This window comes from Carcharodon carcharias, chromosome 20 (assembly GCF_017639515.1).
Source record: "Carcharodon carcharias isolate sCarCar2 chromosome 20, sCarCar2.pri, whole genome shotgun sequence".
Lineage (NCBI taxonomy): Eukaryota > Metazoa > Chordata > Chondrichthyes > Lamniformes > Lamnidae > Carcharodon > Carcharodon carcharias.
Genome location: NC_054486.1, coordinates 69,123,526 through 69,146,107, shown reverse-complemented (window position 1 = coordinate 69,146,107; position 22,582 = coordinate 69,123,526). Strand labels below are relative to the sequence as shown.

The 22,582-nt window shown below is 40.0% G+C and overlaps 1 protein-coding gene across 2 annotated transcripts; it reads left to right on the top strand.

Annotated features, from left to right (window-relative positions):
* Positions 1-535: 535 nt before the first annotated feature.
* Positions 536-15,597, top strand: siva1 (SIVA1, apoptosis-inducing factor). Of its 2 annotated transcripts, XM_041213785.1 has the most exons (4): positions 536-728; positions 9,320-9,553; positions 12,319-12,475; positions 13,683-15,597. In XM_041213785.1, the coding sequence occupies exons 1-4, from the start codon at positions 611-613 to the stop codon at positions 13,729-13,731; spliced, it is 558 nt and encodes a 185-aa protein (XP_041069719.1). In that variant the 5' UTR covers positions 536-610; the 3' UTR covers positions 13,732-15,597. The 2 variants fall into 2 exon arrangements, with proteins under 2 accessions (XP_041069719.1, XP_041069720.1); XM_041213786.1 differs by lacking the exon at positions 12,319-12,475.
* Positions 15,598-22,582: the final 6,985 nt, after the last annotated feature.

The following is a 22,582-nucleotide window of genomic DNA, read 5'->3' as shown; positions in this document are numbered from 1 at the left end:
GCAAGCGAACGCAGTAGACAGATTGAGGGAGTGAAGCGCTGTTTCACTTGAAAGGAGTGTTTGGGCTCTTGCACAAGGAGGAGGGAGGGAAGTAAAGGGGCAGGTATTGCGCCTTCTGTGATTGCATGGGAAGGTGCCGTGGGAGGGGGTTGAGGTGTAGGGGTTGATGGAGGACTGGACCAGGGTGTCCCGGAGGGAACGATCCCTACGGAATGCCGGCAGGGGGGGTGAAGGGAAGATGTTGTTTGGTGGTGGCACTTTCTTTTGGTTTTGTTTTTTATGTTTTTGGAACTGCAGCCTATGTTCCAATTTGAATTTCCTATTTTTTTAAGCATTTAAAAAAGCCATTGATGCCCCTGAATTAAACCATTATTCGGAGAGAGTTCATTGCAAGGTGACTTTCTCAAGCCGGATGCACGGAGTAAAATTGCAACAAGAGGAGAGCATGTGACGTGGGCGGGGATGAGCCTCCAAGCCCCGCCCCCTCACCTGAGATCACGTGAGCGCCATTCTTTAAATAGCCCGCGCGCGTCATGGTGTCAAAGGTTAGGATTTGGCGCGGGAACTGGTTGCTTGGTGATTTTTTTCATGGTCTGGCGTACCGATCAAGATGACGAAGAGAGCCAGTCCTTTCGGTGACACGGCGCCGCTCCAGTGGAAGATCCACGTTACCCAGAAAGAGCTGAACGAGGGAGTCTTTGGGGAGAAATACAAGCGGGAAGTGTACGGTGAGTGAGCGGGAGGCCTGGGTCTGGGTACACGGACCGGGGCCTGGCCTAGCCTCCCCTTCAACTGCAACCCCCTCCCCTCCCCTGCATTTTAAATGATGCAGAGCCGGGTACCGTAGTGTTTCAGGATTGACCTGAAGGAGGGGCCTCCCGGTGCTGAGGAAGTTACAGTAAAATGGGCAAATGTTGGAAATGGATTGCAGTAAAGTGGGTGGGTAGATGTGGATTTGTCATCTTCCCCCCCCCCCCCCCCACCCCGCTGCCGTGAACTGACCACTAAAGAAAGCAACAGCTTTCTATTCGCCCGCTTGCAGGCAACTGATCCGGTGCGAGGGCTGATATTAAACTAAACTCGCTTTCTTAATGGAGAAAATGTTTGAAACACTGCATTTTGTAGTTGGCAGGGTCTTTGCACAAGAGGTTACTATACCGACGGGGGGCTTTTTTTGGCACGGGGGAACCTGTGAACAGGGCAAGCAAGAGTGAGTCTTCAATCATTGAAGAGTCCTTGCTGAACTGTGCATTGTCTGAACCAGAGTATTTAATTCGACGCTAAATCATCTAGAGAAAGTGAACGATGAAATTAAGAATGAGAAATGGCAGTAAGCGTATTTTTTAAAAAGTCTAACAAAAACTGAAGGGTGAGCCTTCACACCTGTAGAAGTTAATTTTCGGTGCTGATGAAGTTGCTTAACGTTAGTGAAGAGTTGTGCTGTTAAACTAGAATGGGAGCCCCTAACCTTTTCTGTATTTTGGGTATCTATCATACAGTGACTTTGTTCTCTGTATCTTGGTGTTGAGCCTCTTGGTGTGATTAGATCCTTGTACAGCTTCTGGAGGAAGTAAGACATCTGCAGTAACTTCCTGATTTGTGTTTAATTGCATATGTGGTTGCTAAAAGTAGTTATCTGGTTTATACTTTAATTAAAATGCTTTTGACATTGTTTTTACTGCAAGATCTGGACTAAGTTGCTGTGAAAATAATGGTGAGGCTGATGTTGCTTACTTGTGTTCACAGTGCTATAGTAATTTGATGTGATAATGGCTGGGAGATTAAATGTGGAAATCCAAAAGTTGATACCAGGTGGGCTTTTATCAGCTCTCTCTTTTTGGCAATATGCCACAGAATGTTTTAAACCTAGATTTTCCTTGCCCATCTAACTAACAGCAAATGTGCTACAAGAAATTCTGGGTGTTTATGATCAGTAGCCTTTTTGGACTGCTGCAATTTCCTACAATGAAGTTTCTTCTTTAGTTGTGGAAAACTGGTGCTTCATAGGTGTTTTTTTTGCCTGCCCTTGTATTTTTAGTTTTCTGGATAGCAGCTGTCAGAGAGCAAGATTTTTATAATGGATATTTGTGAAAGAGCTCTACGTCAATTATAAGAAGTTACAATTGTATAACTCTCTCAATTTAACTGAAGTACCCTAAAAATTTAGGGGTGAAAATGAATCATAGCAAGAAAATGTCATACTGGTAACAACTGAACACTCCTTGGATCAGTATATTAAAGGCTGGAGACAGCTGTTTTTCATCTTTTGAGTATGAGATGATCTGTGCTAGCCAGTTTATGCTGGGTTGTTTTAGGCTGTGCATTATGCTCTTAACGCTCATAAGGAAGCCTCTGGGCCAGTTGCATCCATGGTCCTTAAAGTAATTTAGCAACTCCATTTTGCTGCAAGTTTATTTCCCTTAAAGTGCCCACCCTGTTTCCTTTTGAAATGACAATTGATCGCCTGTTTCAACCACTTGTAGGAGCGATTTCCTGGTCGTGACCACTTGCTATGCTTTTTTTTTAAAACTTCGCATCCTCTGGCTCATCCCTTGCCCAAAACCTTAAATCTGTGTCCCCTAGTCCATGTGCTATCAGATAATGGAAACAGTTTTTCTTTGTCTATACGATCCAAATCTGTCAATCTCTCCTCAATCTCTTTTGCCCCAAGGAGAACACCCCATCTTCTCCATATTAACCTTGTAGCTAAGTTCCCTTATCCCTGGGACCATTCTGGCTAGTCTCCACATCTCAAGGACCCTCACACTTCCTAAAAGTGTGCGTGTGTAAGTAACCAAAACTGGATACCATACTCTGATTGTGGTCCAACCAGAGTTTTATACAAGTTCAATGTAACCTGATTTTTTGTACTCAATACCACTAGTAGGAGTCATTTTTTTTTTCTTTTTGGGCTTGTTTTGAGATCTTCTTGAGAGTTATGATTGATTTTCAGGGGTTACTTGAAGGGTTAGCCTCCATTAAAGGATATTGAAGAAATAAATGAGAAACTGTGCTGGGCAGGCCACAAAGAATGCAAGAACAATTAAACAGCTTTCCTTCATTCTCACCCCCCTCCTGCCCCACCCATTGTCATCCTCCAGTGGCTGATGAACTCAAGGCTGGTCTGGAAGGTCAGGCTGTTCTGAATCCACTGGGCTCCCAACTTTTCTCTACACATCAAAACTTTTTTTTAAATGAGAGCACATGCACACAACAGACAAAAAAACTTGTGTACGGACACTGCTTGTAGCAGAAACATTTAAAGAAAAAACTTAAGGGAACAAAAAACTGGATTTCCCCCACTATTTTTCTTCATCTACCCTAGATCTTTCTACTTTAAACTTTACCCAAAGTAATTTATTGGAAATAAGAAGAAAACCATTGGGCAGGATTTTGTTTGGTTATTGTTAGGGCAGTGGTTTGTAACCTTGAAATCCAGGCCTAAGAGGAGGGTTTTAGAAGGGAAAAATAAAAAATTGTTGGGAAATCAGAGGGTACATAAAATTTAAGCTGCAAGTGTGAAAGTGAGCAATGTTGTCCACACCCACCCCCTCCCCCTTTTGCCCTGTGAGGCTGCCTCCAATCTCCCTCTCCTTCCTCAGTGTCTCTCTCATTCCCTTTCTTTCAAAGACACTGGAGCCATTTTTACATGCCCTGAATCTATTGCCATCTTAGCCTCACTCTTACCCTCAGACCCATCAATGGTGGTGCAGAAATTCTAGTTTTTTATATTTAAAAAAAAAAATTTAAAAGACTGACCTCCGGAGACAGCCAGAAACAGTTCACTCCTCCCACCTGATTCTTTTTCTTTTTTAAAAAAAAAACTCAACGTTGAAAGAATTTTTTTTAAATCCCAAAGTGAGGGGGGGAAAAGGTGTTGACTGTCCTTTGACTCCCAAGTTCTGAGGGTCTGCTCTGAAGAGAATTGGCTCACTCTCTTACTTGGGATTGGAAGAGCTGGAGCAGCAGCATGGGACTGACAGAATCTGATCGGAGGAGTGGTTCCTCACATTGTCCCTCCAATGTCTGCTCCTCCAATCAAACATTGCATCATTTTCCTGCTCTCAACAATGTACCTCCATCTATAGTTGTTCAGTCCTGCACCATAGAGGAGCCATAATGTAAACTAATGTTTTATGGGGATAACTTTTTTTAAACCATCACCGCCTATTTGCAGCCCAAGATTGCAATTTTTTTTATTCACTCATGGGATGTGGGCTTCACTGGCTGGGCCAGCATTTATTGCCCATCCATAGTTGCTCTTGAGCAGGTGGTGGTAAGCTGCTGCCTTGAACCACTGCAGTACCGGTGTAGGTACAGCCACAGTGCTGGGAATGAATTGGCTTTACTAACCACTCTGAATATGAACCACTTCCAAAGATCTCTGCACAGATTTGTCGCTGCACACTTTTTAGCATTGAGTCTTTATTGTCTCCCCCTCCTGCCAAAATGCATCATCTTCCCTTTGTCTGCCCATTCTGCTAACTTCTTACAGTCCTGTTAGTCACTTGGTAGTATCCTCAGTTTGTCACACCTCCCAAGTTTGGCACCATTGAGAAATGTTAAAACTTTACTGTATTTCAAAGTGCTTTGCTTTGTTTGCCCTCCCCAAATGCATTACCTAATGTTTCTGGATTGAATTCTGTTTGCCACTTTTCCATCCACTCAACCAAACCATTATTATTTTGGAGCCAACAGCTACCCTCTTTGCAATCAACTATTTGGCCAACTTTTGTGCCATCTGCAAATTTCCTAATCATGCCTTGCAGATTTAAGTCTAAATCATTAATCTATACAACAAACAGCAAGGGCTGCAACACTTTTTCCCTGTGGAACACCACTGGAAACAGCTTTCCATCTGTAAAAACATTCATCAACCATTGGCCTTTTTTCCCTGTCACTGAGCCAATTTTGGATCCAACCTGCCACCTTCCCCTGTATCCCATGAGATCTCACTTTCCTGACCAGACTGCCATGTGGGACCTTGTCAGATGCCTTACTGAAATTAATATAGGCAACATCCACTGCACTGTCCTCATCAACCCTCCTTGTTACTTCCTCCAAAAATTCTATTAAGTTAGTGAGACACTCTCTTCCCTAACAAAAGCATGCTAACTATCCCTGATCAATCCATGCCTTTCCAAGTTATGGTTTATCCTGTGTCTCAGAATTGTTTCCAATAATTTGTCCACCACTGAAGTCAGACTGACCGGCCTCTAATTGTCTGGCCTATCACTCGCACCCTTTTTAAATAATGGTACAATGTTCAGACTTGCAATCCACTGGGACCTCACCTAGTATCTAGTGATGATTGGAAAATGATCCTCTGAGCATTTATTTCCTCCCTGGCTTCCTTCAATAGCCTGGGATACAATCCATCTGGCCCTGGTGATTTATTCACTCCCTCTAATACTTCCTCTCTTGCTGCTTATTGTATCTAAGATTTCACACTCCTCTTTAACCAGAATGTCTGCATCATCCCCCTCCTTAGTGAAGACAGAGACAAAGTACTCATTGAGAACCCTGCCCATATCATTAGCATCAATGCACAAGTTACCATGTACTTCTGATAGGCCCTACCTTTTCCCTTAATTATTCTCTTGCTCTTAATGTAATCTTAGGGTTTTCTTTGATTTTACCTGCCAATATTTTTTCATATCCTCTTTGCTTTCTTAATTTCCATTTTTACTTCACCCCTGTACGTTCTATACTCCTCTAGGCTTTCTACAGTATTAGGTCTTATGTGACTGAGCTTCCTTTTTCTGCTTCATCTTGGCTTGTATCCCCTGGATAACCAGGGGCTCTAAATTTGGCAGTACCACCCTTTTTCTTTGTGGAGACATGACTGTGCTGTATCCATAGAATCCTGCCTTTGAAAGCTTCCCACATGACTTGACACAGTTTCTCCTTCTAATAGCTGTATCCAGTCCACTCTTGCCAGCTCACCTCTCAGATTTGTAAAATTTGTCTTCTCCCAACTTAGACCTTTTACTCCTGTTCTATCCTTGTCCTTTTCCATAATGATGCTATATCTAACTATATTATGGTCACCATCTCAAATGGTTCCCCACTGCTACTTCATCCACTTGCCCAGCTTCATTTCCTAAGACTAAATCTAGTCATCCTTTGGTCTGAAAACTACCATTTACCATGACTTGTTGATAGCTATAAGAATGTAAGAAATAGGAGCAGGAGTAGGCCATTTGACCTCTCAAGCCTGTTCTGCCCATCAGTAAGATCATTGATTTGATGTGACCACTCTTCTTTCTTGCCTGTCCCCCATAATACTTCACTCCCTTGTCAAATCAAGAATATGTCTGTCTTGAATATTCAATGACCCAGCCTTCACTGCTTGCTGGGGAAGAGAATTAACAGCCCTCTGAAGAAATTTCTCCTCATCTCCATCTTAAATGGGAGACCCCTTATCTTTAAACTATACTGTCTGGTTCTAGATTCTTCCATGAGGAGAAACAGGCTCTTGGCATGTACCTTGTTAAGTGCCCTTAGAATCTTATCTTTCAATAAGATCACCTCATTAAACTCTAATTAGTATAGGCTCAATCTGTCCTTGAGGCAACCACTTCATTCCAAGAATCAGTCTAGTGAATTGTTTCAGAACTGCCTCCAATACCAGTATGTCCCTCAAAGTGACCAAGTGTGCATATTATTCTAGGTGTGGTCTCACCAATGCCCTGTATGGTTGTAGCAGGATTTCCCTACTTTTATACTCCACCCTTCTTGCAAAAAGACCAACATTGCATTTGCCTTCCTAATCACTTGCTGTACTTGCATGCTGATTCTGTGATTCATGTACAAGGACAACCAGGTTCCCTCTGTCCAACAGCCAGCTCCCCATTTAAATAATCTGCTTTTCTATTCCTACCAAAGCAGATAAACTCTTTTTCTCATTATACTCCATCTGCTGATTTTTTTTTTATCCACTCTCTTAGCCTATCTGCATTCCTTTGTAGACTTTGCACTGTCCTCTCAACTTGCATTCCTATCCATCTTTGTTTGGCTACAATATTTGGTCTCTTCATCCAAGTTATTAATATAGACTGTAAATAGTTGAGGTCCCATTACTGATTGCTGTGGCATTCCACTAGTTAGTTTGCCAATCTGAAAATGACCCATTTTACCCACTGTTTTCCTGTTAGCTAGTCCTCTATCCATGCGTATACATCGCCCCCAACACTATTCTGTGTACCAACCTTTTATGTGACACATCAAATGCCTTTTGGAAATCCAGCTACACTACTGGTTCTCCTTTATCCATGCTGATTCTTTACATCTGAAAAGAACTCTAATAAATTAGTCAAACATTTTTCCTTTCACAAAACCATATTGCCTCTGCCTGACTATTATAATTTTCTAAATGTCCTCCTTAATAATGGATTCTAGCATTTTCCCATTGACAGATGTTACGCTAACTGACATTTGGTTTTTTGCTTTCTGTCTAGCTTCTTTCTTGAGCAGGGATGTTACATTTGCAGTTTTCCAATCTGCCAGGACCCTTTCAGAATCCAGAAGAGTTTGAAATTTGTCCTTTTAGCCAATTTCTATTCTAGCTGAAACTGACCCTCCTATTCCATGAGCTGCAATGTTCTTAACCAGCGTTTTATGTGCTACTTCATCAAAAGCTTTCTTAAAATCTGTATAGACAACATCTACTGAATTCCATGCAACACTGTGACTTCATCAGAAAATTCAGATTAGTCAAATACATTTGTTTACCAACCTATGCTGGCTTTCCTTAATTAATCCAAATCTCTCACCACCACCATTATTGTTTCGCGCAGATGTTAAACTGACTGGCTGGTAGCTGCTAGAAATGTCCTTTCATCTTTTTGTGTACAATGGTGTCACATTTGCTGCTTTCCAGTCCTCTGGCACTTCCTCCATATTTAGGGAAGATTTATGGCCAGCCCTTCCACTATTTCCACCCCCATTTCCCCTAGTAAACTAGGAGACAAGCCATTTGGACCAGGTGACTTATCCACTAAGCATACCCAGCCTTTCCAATACATCCCGCCTGTCAATTTTCATTCCATCATTACCTCTACCTTCTCTGATTCCACCAATATTTAGTCAGCATACTCTTCCTTATAAACACTGACACCAAGTGCTCACTAAATTTTCTAGCCTTGCTCTATCCCTCTAAGTATATATCACACCCTTTGTTGCTAATAAGCCTAGCCCTGCATCCTGTTTACATGATAGCTGGTTTTTGGATTCTCTGTTAACTACCATTTTAGTCTCATTCTCTTTGCCAGCCTTATTTTCCTCTTCACTTCCCTCTCCTCTATATCTAACTCTTTGGATGCCTGTAGGATACCCCTAGAAACATGATTACAACCTTCGTTGCATCTCACCTCTAACCAGATGGATTTTGTCCTTTTCCCCTTTTTATGTACAATTACAATGTCTTCCCTAATTGGTATTGCGACCCTGTTTCTTTTTTAGAATCTAGATGGTAGAGGTTGCAGGCTTGAAGGTGCTGTCAAGAGCTTTGGCAAGTTGCTGCAGTGCACCTTGTAGATGATGCACACTGCTGCCACTGTTCATCCATGATGGAGGGAGTGAATGTTTAAGGAAGTGGATGGACTGCTTTGTCCTGGATGGTGTCAAGCTTTCAGTTCAGCAAGTGGAGAGTATTTGTGCCCTGAAGTTGTGACATTGTAGATAATGAACAGGCTTTGGGGAGTTGTTGTTTCTCATTGCGGAATTCTCAGCTTCCGACCTGCTCTAGGAATCACAGTATTTATATGGCTGGTCCAGTTTAAATTTCTGGTCAGTGGTGACCCACAAGGATGTATGTGCATGCATTCTAAAACTTTCTATTCCTCATTCCTTTTTGGTCTGCTCTTATCTAACATGGTACTACTTCCTTCTCTAATACTTTCCAACACTCGCTCCTCTTTTATGCACTTTATTCCTCTTTTTGAACTTCTATATGCTGGTGCCCATCCCATTGCCCAATTTAGTTTACACCCTAACCGCACTAATGATCCTCCACATGAGGACATTGGTCCCAGTCCAATTGAGGTATAATCCTCTCCTTTGGAATAGGTGCCATCTGCCCCAAAACTCTAGATGTGCAGTCTACAGACCACCTAATATTGGAAGGGAGGTACAGGAAGAAATATGCAAACAAATTAGAGGGTTGAGTTTAAAAAAAAAGAATAATGTCTCTGCAGTAATCATCTACTCCACTAGTTGCAGAGTTGGTAATCCTGTGGCAGAACTTTGTATGATTGCTTTTTATGAATCATTCCAAATTGGCTTTCTCCTATTTCATCAACTTTATTTCTTTTTCCAGAGAAAACTAAAAACTTGCTGTTTAATGGTGCCCAAGCTTTTATGGGATACATGTGGACTGGCAATTCAGAAGAGAATTGCACACTGGTTCCCATGTCCAAACCTATTGAAGGTAACTGCCTAAAGGAACCAGAAGATGTTTGTAATGGATGTGAAGGACGTGAGTTACTCCATGGGCAAACCTTTCTAGGACATAATGGACAACTTGTAAAGGGTTCACTATCTTCAAACAGATGTAAGCTTACTGAATTTAAATTGAATTCTTACTAGTTTTATGCTGAAATGTTTGTGCATTCTTTTGGATTCTTGGCTAGTTACTGGAGTATATTAAATGATAAATATGTAGCCTAAAAATTAGAGGTGAGAGTGAAGGCCCTTGACATCAAGGCAGCATTTCAGTTTGAAATCAATGAGCCGTAGTACAATTGGAGTCAATGGGAATCAGTGAGGGGGTGGAGAGAGACACTCTGCAATGGTTGGAGTCATACCTGGCACAAAGGTAGATGGTTGTTGGATGTCAGTCATTTCAATCCCAGGACATAACTGCAGGAGTTCCTCAGGCTAGTGTTCTAGGCCCAACCATCATCTTCAGCCGCTTCATCAATGAACTTCCTTCCATCATAAGGTCAGAAGTGGGGATGTTTGCTGATGATTGCAGTGTTCAGCACCATTTGTGGCTCCTCTGATACTGAAGCAGTCTGTCCATATGCAGCAAGACCCTGGCCAACATTCAGGAAAGTTACATTTGTGTCATACAAGTTCCAGGCAATGATCATTTCCAACAAGAGAATGCAATTGCCTCTCCTTGAAATGAAATGGTATTACCATTGCTGAATCTCCCACAATTAACATCCTGGGGGTTACCATTGACTAGAAACCGGACTGGACATATAAATGCTGTGACCTGCTCTAGTAGCCAAAGGCTGGGAGTCCTGCAGCGAGTAACTCACCACCTGACTCCTTAGCTTGTCCATCATTCTACAAGGCACAAGTCAGATGTGTGATGGAATACAGTGCCCTTGCTTTGAATGCAGATGCTGCAAGACTGAAAGGTCAATAGCATCCAGGACAAAGCAGCCTGCTTGATTGGCAGCCCATCCTCCACCTTCAACATTTATTCTATCTGCCACTGACACACTGCTGCCAATGTGTCACGTAAAAGATGCACTGCAGAATCTTGCCAAGATTCCTTCAACATCATATTTCAAACCTGTAACCTCTACCACTTAGAAGAGCAAGGGCAGCAGATACATGGGAACACCTGCAAATTCCCCTGCAAGCCACATACCATCCTGACTTGGAAATATATCACCATTCCTTCACTCTCACTGGGTCAAAATCCTAGAACTCCCTCCCTAACAGCACTGTGGGTGTGCCTGCACCAGGTGGATTGCAGCAGTTCAAGAAGGCAGCTCACCACCTTGGGCAATTAGAGATGGTCAATAAATGCTGGCCTAGCCAGTGATGCCCACATCCTGTGAAAGAATAAAAAAAATTGAGGTCTACAAAGATTTATTTCTAGATAGCCAAGAGTATGTGTAAGGTTATTGTAAGGCATATAGAGTAGTTGCCTAGTAGATTTTATTGAAGCTAGTTAGGATTTATGCTAGTTCTTTGTTTCATGAGTTCAATCCATTTGATGGATGAGCCCAACTCCTTTTGGTGATCAATGAATATTTTAACCGTTTAGTCCCCAGAATGGCTTATCATGCCTAATCTTAAAAATTTGATAGCCAGCAATTGTTTCCACATTAACTAAAAATGGATAGGTATAGGTGTTTAACTTTCCTTTAAATGTAACTTGATAAATTAAGTACTTTCAGATCCATTTCATTTTAATACCCTAACTTGGAGAAAACAGACCATTCAGAAATAATATAGTTGCAATTAATATCATTTAGTGACAATATCTACTAGTCAAATGAATAATGTTCTTTGTACTGCTATGTTCAATTCATTTTAATAGTGATCCAATCTAGGCAACTCATTTCTAACTTGTGAATTATAAACCATAAAAACTGGTGTTTGTAAACAGATACTGTACTCAATGGTGATTGGCATCACTGATTTTACACCAATAGGTGGGAAGTCTGAGCTCCTGGACTCCTCCATTAGTTTTTATCTCCACTTGTACCCCAAAAAGTAAATACACCCTTCTATCCAGAGTGACAAAGATTTAACTTGATACATTTTCAGAAGCCACACTGACCAAACACCCTTGTCTGTACTTCTGTTATAAATTTGAGTAAAAGCAGGCCAATTCATGAAACTGTCATGCAAGATGCTACAGTTTCAAACTTTCTATTGTGCAAATACCTGAACTATTGAAGAGTTGTAGGTAACTAAGTTGTAATGTGAAATGGGTAACTCCTCTGCTCTCTGTGCTCATAATGAAACTACTTTTTCTGTTACAAATGTTTGGGTAGATGGTGATATGTTGCTGGAACTAAAGTTGATGTACCATAAGCTATGTTTTACTATGAAATGTTGCCATTACTGCCAATGTGGTAAATCAGTTCATGTTGAACATTTTTTGGGAAGCAGATAAAGCAGTAATATAATTTTTAACACCATAATCAGAAGTATTTGTCCCTAGCTAAGATTCTTCCCCCCCACCACCACCAAAAAAAAAAGGGTGGCTACATAGCTGCTCTTGTACACTGGCCTCAAAAGTATTAGCAGAAATGTGATCTTTTTTCAGTTGCATGCTGTCACTGAGGCTGTTAAACTCTGGTCTCTGCCCATGATGGAGTTAACCACTGGGTGGAGTATGACTGAGTGGAGTGACTGTGCTGATGATTTTTTTACAGTAGCATGGCTGAATTAGCAACTCTGCTTCCCAGAGCAATACTACGTTGCATTTGCTGATGTTTTGAATGGCGTTTCTGTCAATATGCAAGTCATGATACAGTAAGATGAAAACTTAAAGCCACCTTGTGTTTGGCCTTTGAAACGATTGTTAGTTGTAGCTTAGTCTAACATGCTCTTTATTTGCCATAGCACCAATCAAGCCAGCAACCACAAACTGTTTTATCTGTTTGAAACCATCAAATTTCAAGGAACCATGCTCACAGTGTGACCGCTTAATATGCCAACATTGCAGCAAAGTGTGTGATCACTGTGCAAGGATTTGCTGTTCACTATGCTCATTTGATGAGTGAGTAATCTGATGCTTTCATCTTTACTTGTGGCTTGCATTCTATAAATTTAGAATATACATGCTTTAATATGAAACCAGTTTTGCGATTTCTTTATTGTTAAACCACTTAGTTTTTAAAATGTTCTGTTAACCTTGATGTGCTGATAACAGAAGGTATCCTGATTCCACTTACAATGGTGCATGTGACATTAGTGTTATTCCTCTCCACTTTTGCTGGGAGTGATCTTCTTTGCTGCTTGCATAATGGTCCAGATTAGGATGGTGTGAATTTCAACCAGCAGCCAAACTTCTCTCTACTAGAACAATTGGGAGGACATGGAATGATTTCCTGTGTCATTGTAATTTATAGAACAGATCTTGTGAAGCTTGATGACACGAGAGAACTCCCATTAATGACTAGAAATCAATAAGCCTTCAACCATTCTAAAAGTCTACAAATCTGCTCCTATACTAATTCTATAACATGCCTACTTGAAATATAAATCAGTCTAGCACAAAAGGAGGCAAAATCAAAGTGCATTATCGAACCCATTCTTGGAGTGGGTAGAGAGAATTGATGTTGAGTTGCATCTTATTTTCTACCCAACTGGAATTTTTATTCTTGTATTTTCAACATTAGATGGATGTGTCCTTTTCTCAAGATTTTTAAACATAATGTCTACCACAAATGGGTCATTGACACATGGCTCTTGCTGTTGCTGGTTTTGAGCGATTTGGTCTAATCGTTTGTTTTCCCCACACTCTTTATGGTAATCCCATATTCAAACAACTGTTTAATGCCCCTTTGCATCAGTGGCTTGACTTAATTTTGAAATTGCAGTATATAATGGAATAAGGATTAATCGAGTATGTTAGTGGCTAAAACAACTACTCTGTGCTTCAATGTTCCACTGATCATCAAACACCATGTGATTCTGCTTCTGCTTTTCAACCTTTGCCTACCTCAAATAGTAAATATTGTCTCTAACTTTACTCAGCAATTGTGGATAAATGTTACGAATGAGGCACTGCTTCTAGTCTTGCTGCACAAGAGTTTGTATACACTGCATCCCTGAGTGGTGGTGATGTAGTTGGATTGCTCATCTGCAACATCTGATTTATTGACAAAATAGTTATGATGAAAACACATGTCCAATATTTGCACTCCCTGTAATTTCAGTGTTAATGTCATGTTTCTTATACTATTTTATTTCCCTTTTTTCAGTTATAATGAAGCCTATGATCAAGTGTTCTGCTATGGCTGCTTTCCATGAAGAGGCTATTGAAGTTTGAACTGGTTCTAACTTGTATAGAAATGTTTACATTTAAAATGCATTAATTTGATCACCATTATACACAAATGGAAGTGAAATTCTACTTTGTAATATACTGTTTTTAATTGTGTATTTGTATAAATAAAAATTTTTTGTATAATTTTTGCAGCACTCTATTGCTGCTCTTGCCTGGAAATGTACACCCTTACATTATCCTCAGAGGGCTGAATCTCTAGTTAAATTGTGCTTTGACAGATGTGTTAATTTATGTCACCTGCCTGTTACTGAACTTCTGATGTTTTTATCCTATTGTTTTTATAAATCAGACCCATTCTGTAATTGGACAGTCTGCTCCAGTTCTTCACTGCCTTGACAGTGAAGTTGAAAATGTACCCTGTCAATCTAGCACACATGGAAGACTCAGAATTAGATCGATGAAGGTGTCAGGGTGGCTGCTGGTGGAAATGAACCTCAGTGCAAAGTATTAAATTGAGGCAGATTAGATAACTGCTAACCTGCCATGCCTTAACTTTTTTAATTTTTGGAAATTTGAGGATAATTGCTAGGTGCAGAAAGTGGGAAACATCACTTGCGCTAATGAAAACCCTTCTAATATTACATGCTGCCTCTGATTATTCAATTGCAAATAGGTTTAAAAATCTGCACACTGATGCCTGTGGGCTATACCCACAGGTTAATGGATATTCAAAGTTTAGATTGTTGAAGTCATTATTTACCTGTAGATTTCAAAGTAATTTCACACTTTAGAGTGAATACAGAATGTTGCACTGCCAATGCAGTAGCTTTATCTTTTATGCCTGATTATTTGGGCAACCTCCAGGTTATTGTATGTAATGAGGTGCTTGCTTTTATACATGGCTCTGAATTATTTTTGAGGAAATGCATTTGATGTGCCTGCCCAGGGACTCCGCTACAGATCGTATCAAATCTCATATATTGCAGTGCTGGACCTCTCTACCTGGAGGGCCATATGTACAATGCCTCGTTGCTGAATGGTGGTCTGCTTCAGGGAAAAGCTGGGCACCTCTCTCCCTCAACCTCAAACATATCAGTATCCTTGAAGGGGCTGAATGTCCTCCATGAGCTAGAATTCTGTTAAACCACTTAAGCACACTGGACTTTTGGGAACCTGTTTGGCCTCTGCTCTTGCCTCTTCCAGGGTCATTGGTGTATGTAGTGATTGGGAATTTTTGCAAGCCTCTGGCCCATCATGCCTGGATCCTGGCCTGAATTTTTTTTTTAGTGGACTTATTGGGAGGTGAGGACTTTTGGGGCCATATTGCATTTTGGACTGCTTAAAGAAATTTAGTATCTGGCTCAACTTTATTCCTTCTCCCAGCTTACTTGGTACTCCAAAATAAAGTAATCAAAATACAGATTTCAGTTTTATGCCAAAAATGGAGAAACATTTTATTTCTATTGTGCCTCATATCCTTTGTCTCTGTACTGCAAGTAATGGATTCTGAAGTATAATTGTGGTTGTAAAATAAAATGTTTGAACTGGTTATAGTTGGCAAGATCCCATAATAAATGAGATTAAAGGCTAAAAGGAATAATAGACACTGGGAGAAATTCCTTTTCTCTAGCATCATGGGATCTTTTATATTCAGCTGAACAAACAGATGGGCATAAGTTTAGAATCGATCCAAAGGACAACACTTTTGATTAATGCTGCATACCCTTAATGTGCTTGGATCCTAGAGAAGGGACTCGGACCTCCTATGGACTGATGGGTGCTATTTACTGAGATAAAGCACCACTTGGAAAACTATGCTAGTTGTAAATTGATTTTTGCTTGTGACTGACACCTAATATAAATGACTTTAATAAACAGATGTAACTATTTTCTTTGCCCTTTGCATTTCAACCCTCTGTGCCTTTTCCACTGCCATAACTGATTGTAGCAAATTTTGATGTAGAATGTACAGAAAAAACATTTGAGCAAATTGATCTCATGTTATGCCCTCATGAGCCACCTCCTACCCCTCTTCATCTCTGTTCACATAGCTTGTTCATCCCTCATGCTTAACTAGCTTAAATGCATTGGTGTCACTTTCTGTGCTTTGGATTGTCACTTATCCTGCCACTAGGGTGTACTGCTGAGCTACATAGCAAATTCCTGCCATTTTAACATGGGCAAAATTTAATATGGATTGTGTTTCATCACATCAAAAACACTAATCAAAGAACATACTTATGTTCACCTAGTTCCTTTCATGACTTCAATGCCCCAAGTATTTCACAGTGCTGCAATTTACTAAGATTTCAGATATTTGGAGTTACTGTATACTAGATGGGGCAACTAGATTGTACAACTCTTGGTAAGGTTGGGACTACTTACCTCAATTTTGTAAATTTAATAAAATGAATGAAGTCACTTAATTTTAATGTTTTTCAGCAATATTCATACAAGTATCAAAAGTGGAATCCAAAGCAAAGAAAGTCTAGAATTTTCCAATGGTTAGATATTTAGGGTAAAATTTGCACTGAAACTGGCAAAAGCTGTTTATAAAACAACTTGATAAACTAGGGATAAAAACAAAAAAACTGGATGCTGGAAATCCAGAACAAAAACAGAATTACCTGGAAAAATTCAGCATGTCTGGCAGTATCGGTGGAGAAGAGTTGACGTTTCGAGTCCTCATGACCCTTCTACAGAACTACATCTGTTGAAGGGTCATGAGGACTCGAAACGTCAACTCTTCTCCGCTGATGCTGCCAGACCTGAGTTTTTCCAGGTAATTCTGTTTTTTGAACTTGATAAACTAGTATGTTAGTCACTTACTGCAATAATTTCATTTCAAGAGGGGAGAAAATTATGTAAAGTTTAATTACTTTAAAGGAACCAACTGGGACAGTAGTAGCAGTCTAGTTCTTTATGCTTTTTGATCTGATTATTCTATGTTCCTATCTATTTGAAATGCTATTTTTGTGACATAATACGAATTAGGAGCAGGAGTAGTATAATTACTCATACTTTCAACAGTCAAAAAGCTTAGTTCAAATTGAAACTCGAACTTTGACTTATGATCTTACATCTCAGATTGTTCGGGCCCATATTGGTAATTTTAATTTAAGAATGCAATATTTGAGTAAGTTTACAGAAAACAAGTTATTGCCTGTTGGACCTAGGGTAGATCTGTGACTTTGTCCCTCATACTCCTTACAACTTGGCCTTATCCACTGTTGAATCATTATCCTGAGTGGCCCAAGCCCCTAGCGTTATAACTCACAAGCAAAATCCTCCAATTATGTATCTTCCACACTTCCTATTCTACCCAATCATGGCACATAACATGTCTATGCACAGACAATGGCCAGTAACCCTTGACCCCTTTTAGCATTTCTAAAAGTTTACCTTGTTTCCGCAGTTAATGGAAACCTTGAAATTAATGATTGCTCTAGCTCACTCTTTCCTTGATGCATTTGAATTAGTAGTGATGAGGCAATACTGTTAATGTCCCAAACTAGTGTTCTCTTCATTATCCTGCAAGAACAAAATACTTGACTATTAGTCATCCTCTACTTGCAGCCACTTGATTTGAAGGGCTAACAAGTCCCTTTTTACAGAACTAATTCCAACAAAAGCTTCAGTTTGTTAATCTTTCAAACCTAGTCCCTTTAAATGCCTTCCTAAGCACATTTTACATTGTATAACAGAATGAAAGTTGATTTTTTAAAAACCTAAGATTAGACCCTTGTCCTCCCTATGCAAAAAAAAGGGTAAATCACCAGGCTTTGGTTCAGCACCAGGAGCGTGCTGTTTCTCTACTTATTTGAATCTGTAATTAGTGGCTACATATTGCCATAACTTTGATTTTACTTCATTATTATAGCAAAGGTCCAATTCAGATTTCTTAAATACGCTTGGTAAAATTATTGGGAGAAAGAATCAAGTTGGATTTCAATAATGGAATATTAAGGCCTAGAGTATAAACTAAAGTCTGTATAAAAATAGTTATTTGTGTCTTATACTTTGCCTTCCTGAAAGCAAAACACTATTTAAAGATAGAGGTTAAATATAACATCCTTACTGCCATTCCTAAAAAAATGGTTTTCATCTTGCAGTTCTGGATTTATTTGATAACTCCTAAGGAGTGAGAAACTAAACTTTTTAAAATTATACTAATCTTGTCTTGTGTTAATCAGCCATGAGTAACTTGAGGCATTTATTATATTCCCAACTTAATACATTTTCTGAAGTCTTAAAAAAAAATCAGTTATAACTTCATGTAATCAGAACCATTATTTACTGATTCTCCCAGACATGCACGAAAAAAAATAAAGATTTCCCTAGTCACGACTCCATCTTGCCACCTGGACCAGACTGTTTGCAACCTTGCTATCTGTCCTATTTGACCCAGAGCTGAGTTTCTGAACTTGTATCATCTCCATCACCAAGACTGCCTACCTCTGCCACCAAAGCCTTTAGTCACCTGACCTCGAATCTCTGGGACTCTGTGTCAAATTTTGTATGATCCACCTACAAAGTACCTTGGCACGTTTTTACATTGTTAAAGGTGTGATAGAAATACAATTTGTTGACCTGAATAAATGTTTTGAAATTTGTCCTCCAGCATAGTAATTTTGAAAAAGTGAGCAGAAACTAAATTTTGTTCATTTTAATATGGAGTCTCTAAGGGAAATGTTTATAAAGCAATATTCAATAGAGCGTAGAATTTTTATATTTAACAGGTTTAATTACTGTAAAATAAGGTAATTCAGTTTGTGCATGGAAAGTATAAAATCTCTTGCTTGGGCTTTTTAAGTGTTTATTTCATGTTACCTGCAGGAATATCCTTGGAGCATATAGCCAATGTGTGGTTATTGATGTAATAACACATTGTATATATTGCCAAAAGGAATAGTTTAATACAAAGGATTTCTGATCACTTATGAATTCCGGCTCTTTTGCCATTCTTGGTTGCTCAAAACTCTAGCAACGACTGACCACTTTTAACAACGTTACTATCAAATGAATCCTATGGACGCATCTTTTTATTTGATTTTTTTTTCATGTGTTGGCATATCTTCACAATCCTTTTTTAAAAACCTCTGCTCCGTCATATACCATGGCTGGCAGAGGTGTTCGACAAAGCTATCACTTCCCCTTATATAGGCCACAAAGAGAATTGTATTTCCTCAGCACAACATAAATGCAGTTTCATTGCAAGGCTCTGTAGAGGGATATACTTCATAACGTTGCTCTCAAGTGAAACCTTTTAACAATTTATTCATTGAATCTTGTCCAAAGTGCTGGAAGATTTGCTTTCAACTATTCACGAGTAATGACTTTAAGGCAATAAATCCTTTGAACCTAGCAATTCTTTGTCACCAATAAACTAAAATTACAAGAACATATTTATTTCAAGCTTAATGTCATGTTTCAACTTTCAAAATAAAACAAGGCTTCTTATAAGGATATTATGCTTTAAATGGGTTTGATCTTGAATGACATATTCAATATGTAGTAATAAAGGAAGGTATGCATTTTAAACCCTGAGTTGCATTTAATAAGCTGCATTAAATGAATTATATAGTTTTGTTATTTGCATACTTTAAAATACTAAAAATGTTTGTGGGATGAAGTGGGCAGCTGACACTTTCTTTTATATCTGACAAAATGCAAAACAATACTTCCATGAGCTTTCTGTTCCTTTTTATTTTATGTACAGCTATATATGTAAGTGCCATTATGAAGCAGGCCATTGCGTTGATACAGATGTAAACCTTTTGGTGAGCGATTCACAAGACAGTTAAATAATTGCTTTTTGTGGCTTAGCTTTAAGTTTTCTGGAGTTAAAAGAAATGGCAGTTTGTTCTTTTTATTAAAAATTACCCCTTTGAAAAGTCAAGGACTTTTAGAATTTAGGATTTGCAATCTGTTGCTTCAGGGTTCAGGCAGATCACATCTACTGAGGGCAGATGCAGTGACAGCTGACACATGTTCCCACTTCTGCAAAACAAAGAATGATTCAATCTGTCAGTCATTCACAACTGCTTTTATGCAAAGTTTCTGAGCTAGTCTAGACCCATGAAGTATTTGTCTCTGGATAGGAGAGCAAACATGGCTAGTCCCCAGAAATTCTCTATGGTAATTGTGTTTCAATATAAACGCAGTATGCAATACAAGGGCCCTGACCTTTTGACCAAAGTGGACCTGTGCATCACTCAATTACAGCAGGATACTGAAGAGTTTCAGATTAGCCAGTTATGACTACTGGTTTCCCTAGTCTGATAACCGCATCCCATTAATCAAGGACAAAGTTGACTGGTATTTTATGTACAGCTATATATGCAAGTGACTCGATAAGAGCCAGCCTATCATGCACTACAGAACATTCTCATCTAAAATAGAATATGGATGGCAGTAAATTGTTGCTGACAAAATGGCTGCATGGATTTGATTTTCAATTAGGTTATGTAAGCTTAATAAGCTTCAAACATTTGTTTTGTGAAGAGTATGAAATTTAATTTATAAAAAAAAGACTGAGTTTGCTTGTAGTTCAATATTATTAAATTATTAACATGGGCACAGGTGGCTTTGTGGCTATGCTGTGTTTCTTTCCTACTGTTGGGTTCCAGGTCTGAATTATAGTGGGAAATGAAGCTGGATCCTTATGTGAGGTGAATTCTCAAACTTCTAAGCCTGCTGTTCAATGCCAATTTCATACTGGAGGGCTGTATGTGCACCAGATGGTGAAATGCTGTTATGGGCAAAACAGCCCTCCAGATTCAGATTTAGGTTTTCTTGATGTCCAAGTTCCATAGCTATCAAGGGGACGGTATAATGCTTCCCCACCTCCCTTCCCAAAAAAATTAAGACACACTAAATATACAACTAAAATGTGATTCTATATTAACATGTAATTGAATATTGGCTTTAAAACAGATGCATTTTGCTTCTAAGATCTCCACTGAATGTGATTACAACCATCAGTAAAGATTAATTTTTAAGAACTCATTAAATCCTGCTGACTGATAGTATAGAAAATCAAATGTGTGATTTCAGTTTACTGTGACAAATGAAGAGAAACATGACTCAAGAACTTTTGCCATTGGTACAATTTGAAACCGGTGCAAAACTGACCAAATGGGAGTTTGCTGTTTACGCCCAGTTTTCCACTTCAGCTACATGTTTACATATGTGTAGGGAGCAGAAAGTTCATGGAAATCATGAGTAGGGAGAACCATCGCAAAGTGTTGGAGTAGAGTTAAAAATTCTTACAGCCTTAGGTAGGTGCACAGGTCATTTAAGTTGATTGGTAGCATTTAGAAGCATGAAAGGGAGGGAGGGGGAAACTAAAATGTTACAGGTAAACTAAAAGATTAGGAAACCCAAATCAGTAGCCTGAATCAGCAGCTAAGTAACAGAGTAGCCAGTCCCCTATCCTACTTGATGCTGAAATGGAGATGGTGCTGAATGAGGTATTTGCAATAAGCGTTTATCCTCTGTGTTGCTTCATAGCAGCATCTCTAAAAATCTGCATGGCATTGTGTCTGTAAGGGTGCAACTTACCATTATAGTCACTGGATATGCCAGCCTCATGCCACATGTCTGTTGCAGGTATCAGACAAACATACAGTACAAAAGGAGTTTATTCAATCCATCGTACCTGTTGAACTACCCAATTAGTCCCACTCCTCTGCTCTCTCCTGGTATCCCTGCAATTTTCTCCCCTTCAATTATTTATCCAATTCCCTTTTCAAAGTAACCATTCAGTCTAGCTTCACCTTTCATGTACTGTATTCCAGATCACAACCTGTTGCATGAAACAATGGGTGGAATCGTCCTGGATTTGCACCAAGTGCAGTAGCGGGTGGGTAAAATTACATTTTACTCGCCAGCCACAATGGCGGGTTTTCACGCCGTATCATCCCAATCCCGCCACATTACTTATGCATTCCCTGGAAACATGCCATTTCCATGGCGGACAGGCTCTCTTTCGCCTGCTACACCATCACCTCGCTGCTTCATCATGCCAGGTACCATATTTAAAATACAACCCCACTCCGTGCTTCCAGCCCAGGACTGCAGCAAAGAAGACATGGCCCTGAAAGCCAAGAAGACTGCAGCCCTTGAGCGCCTTTTGGATGCCGTGGAGGCCCACTGTGATGTCCTCTACCCCTGCTCTGGCCGCAGGAGGGGCAGCTACATTACCACTCCAGCTTGGTAGCTGATGGCACTGATCACCACTGCCAATGTTGCACAGAAGAGGTTGGCCATCCAATGTAGATAGAGGATGAATTATTTCATCCTTGCAGCTTCAGTATGGCAACCATCTCATCACTCTAAACTCACACACTCAAGCCCATCATACATTCACTGTCAACTCACTCACTGCCAGCTCAAGGGACATCACCATCCATTCTCACCCACATACCCTCACATGTCCATCTGGCCTAATTTCCTCTGTAGACTGCCTCCTCAGCCCTCACCATCTTGAGGCCACTTGCACAGATCAACATGTGCTCACACACACCCTGGGATACCCCCCTTCCCCAGTACAGTTCTCATCCTGCAGCTTCTTCCCTTGTCCGAGGCCACTTCTCCCCCTTCCTCAAGCAAGACCTTACCCTGCAGCCATTGAAAAGCCACCCAATATGGCTGCTCTGATAGGTAGAGGCCTACCTGTGAGCCCCCCTAACAGTGATGTGGTGCTGTCTGTGAAGCCTGGCGCTGATGACTGCGAGTGCTGCCCGAAGCAAGGTAGGCAAACCTTGAGGTCCTGACCGAAGTGCAGCCCGCCAGGTGGATGCCTTATATATGCTGTTGTGAAACACATCAGCGTGTTTCCCCACCAATGTGGGTGGATGATCCAGCTGGGAG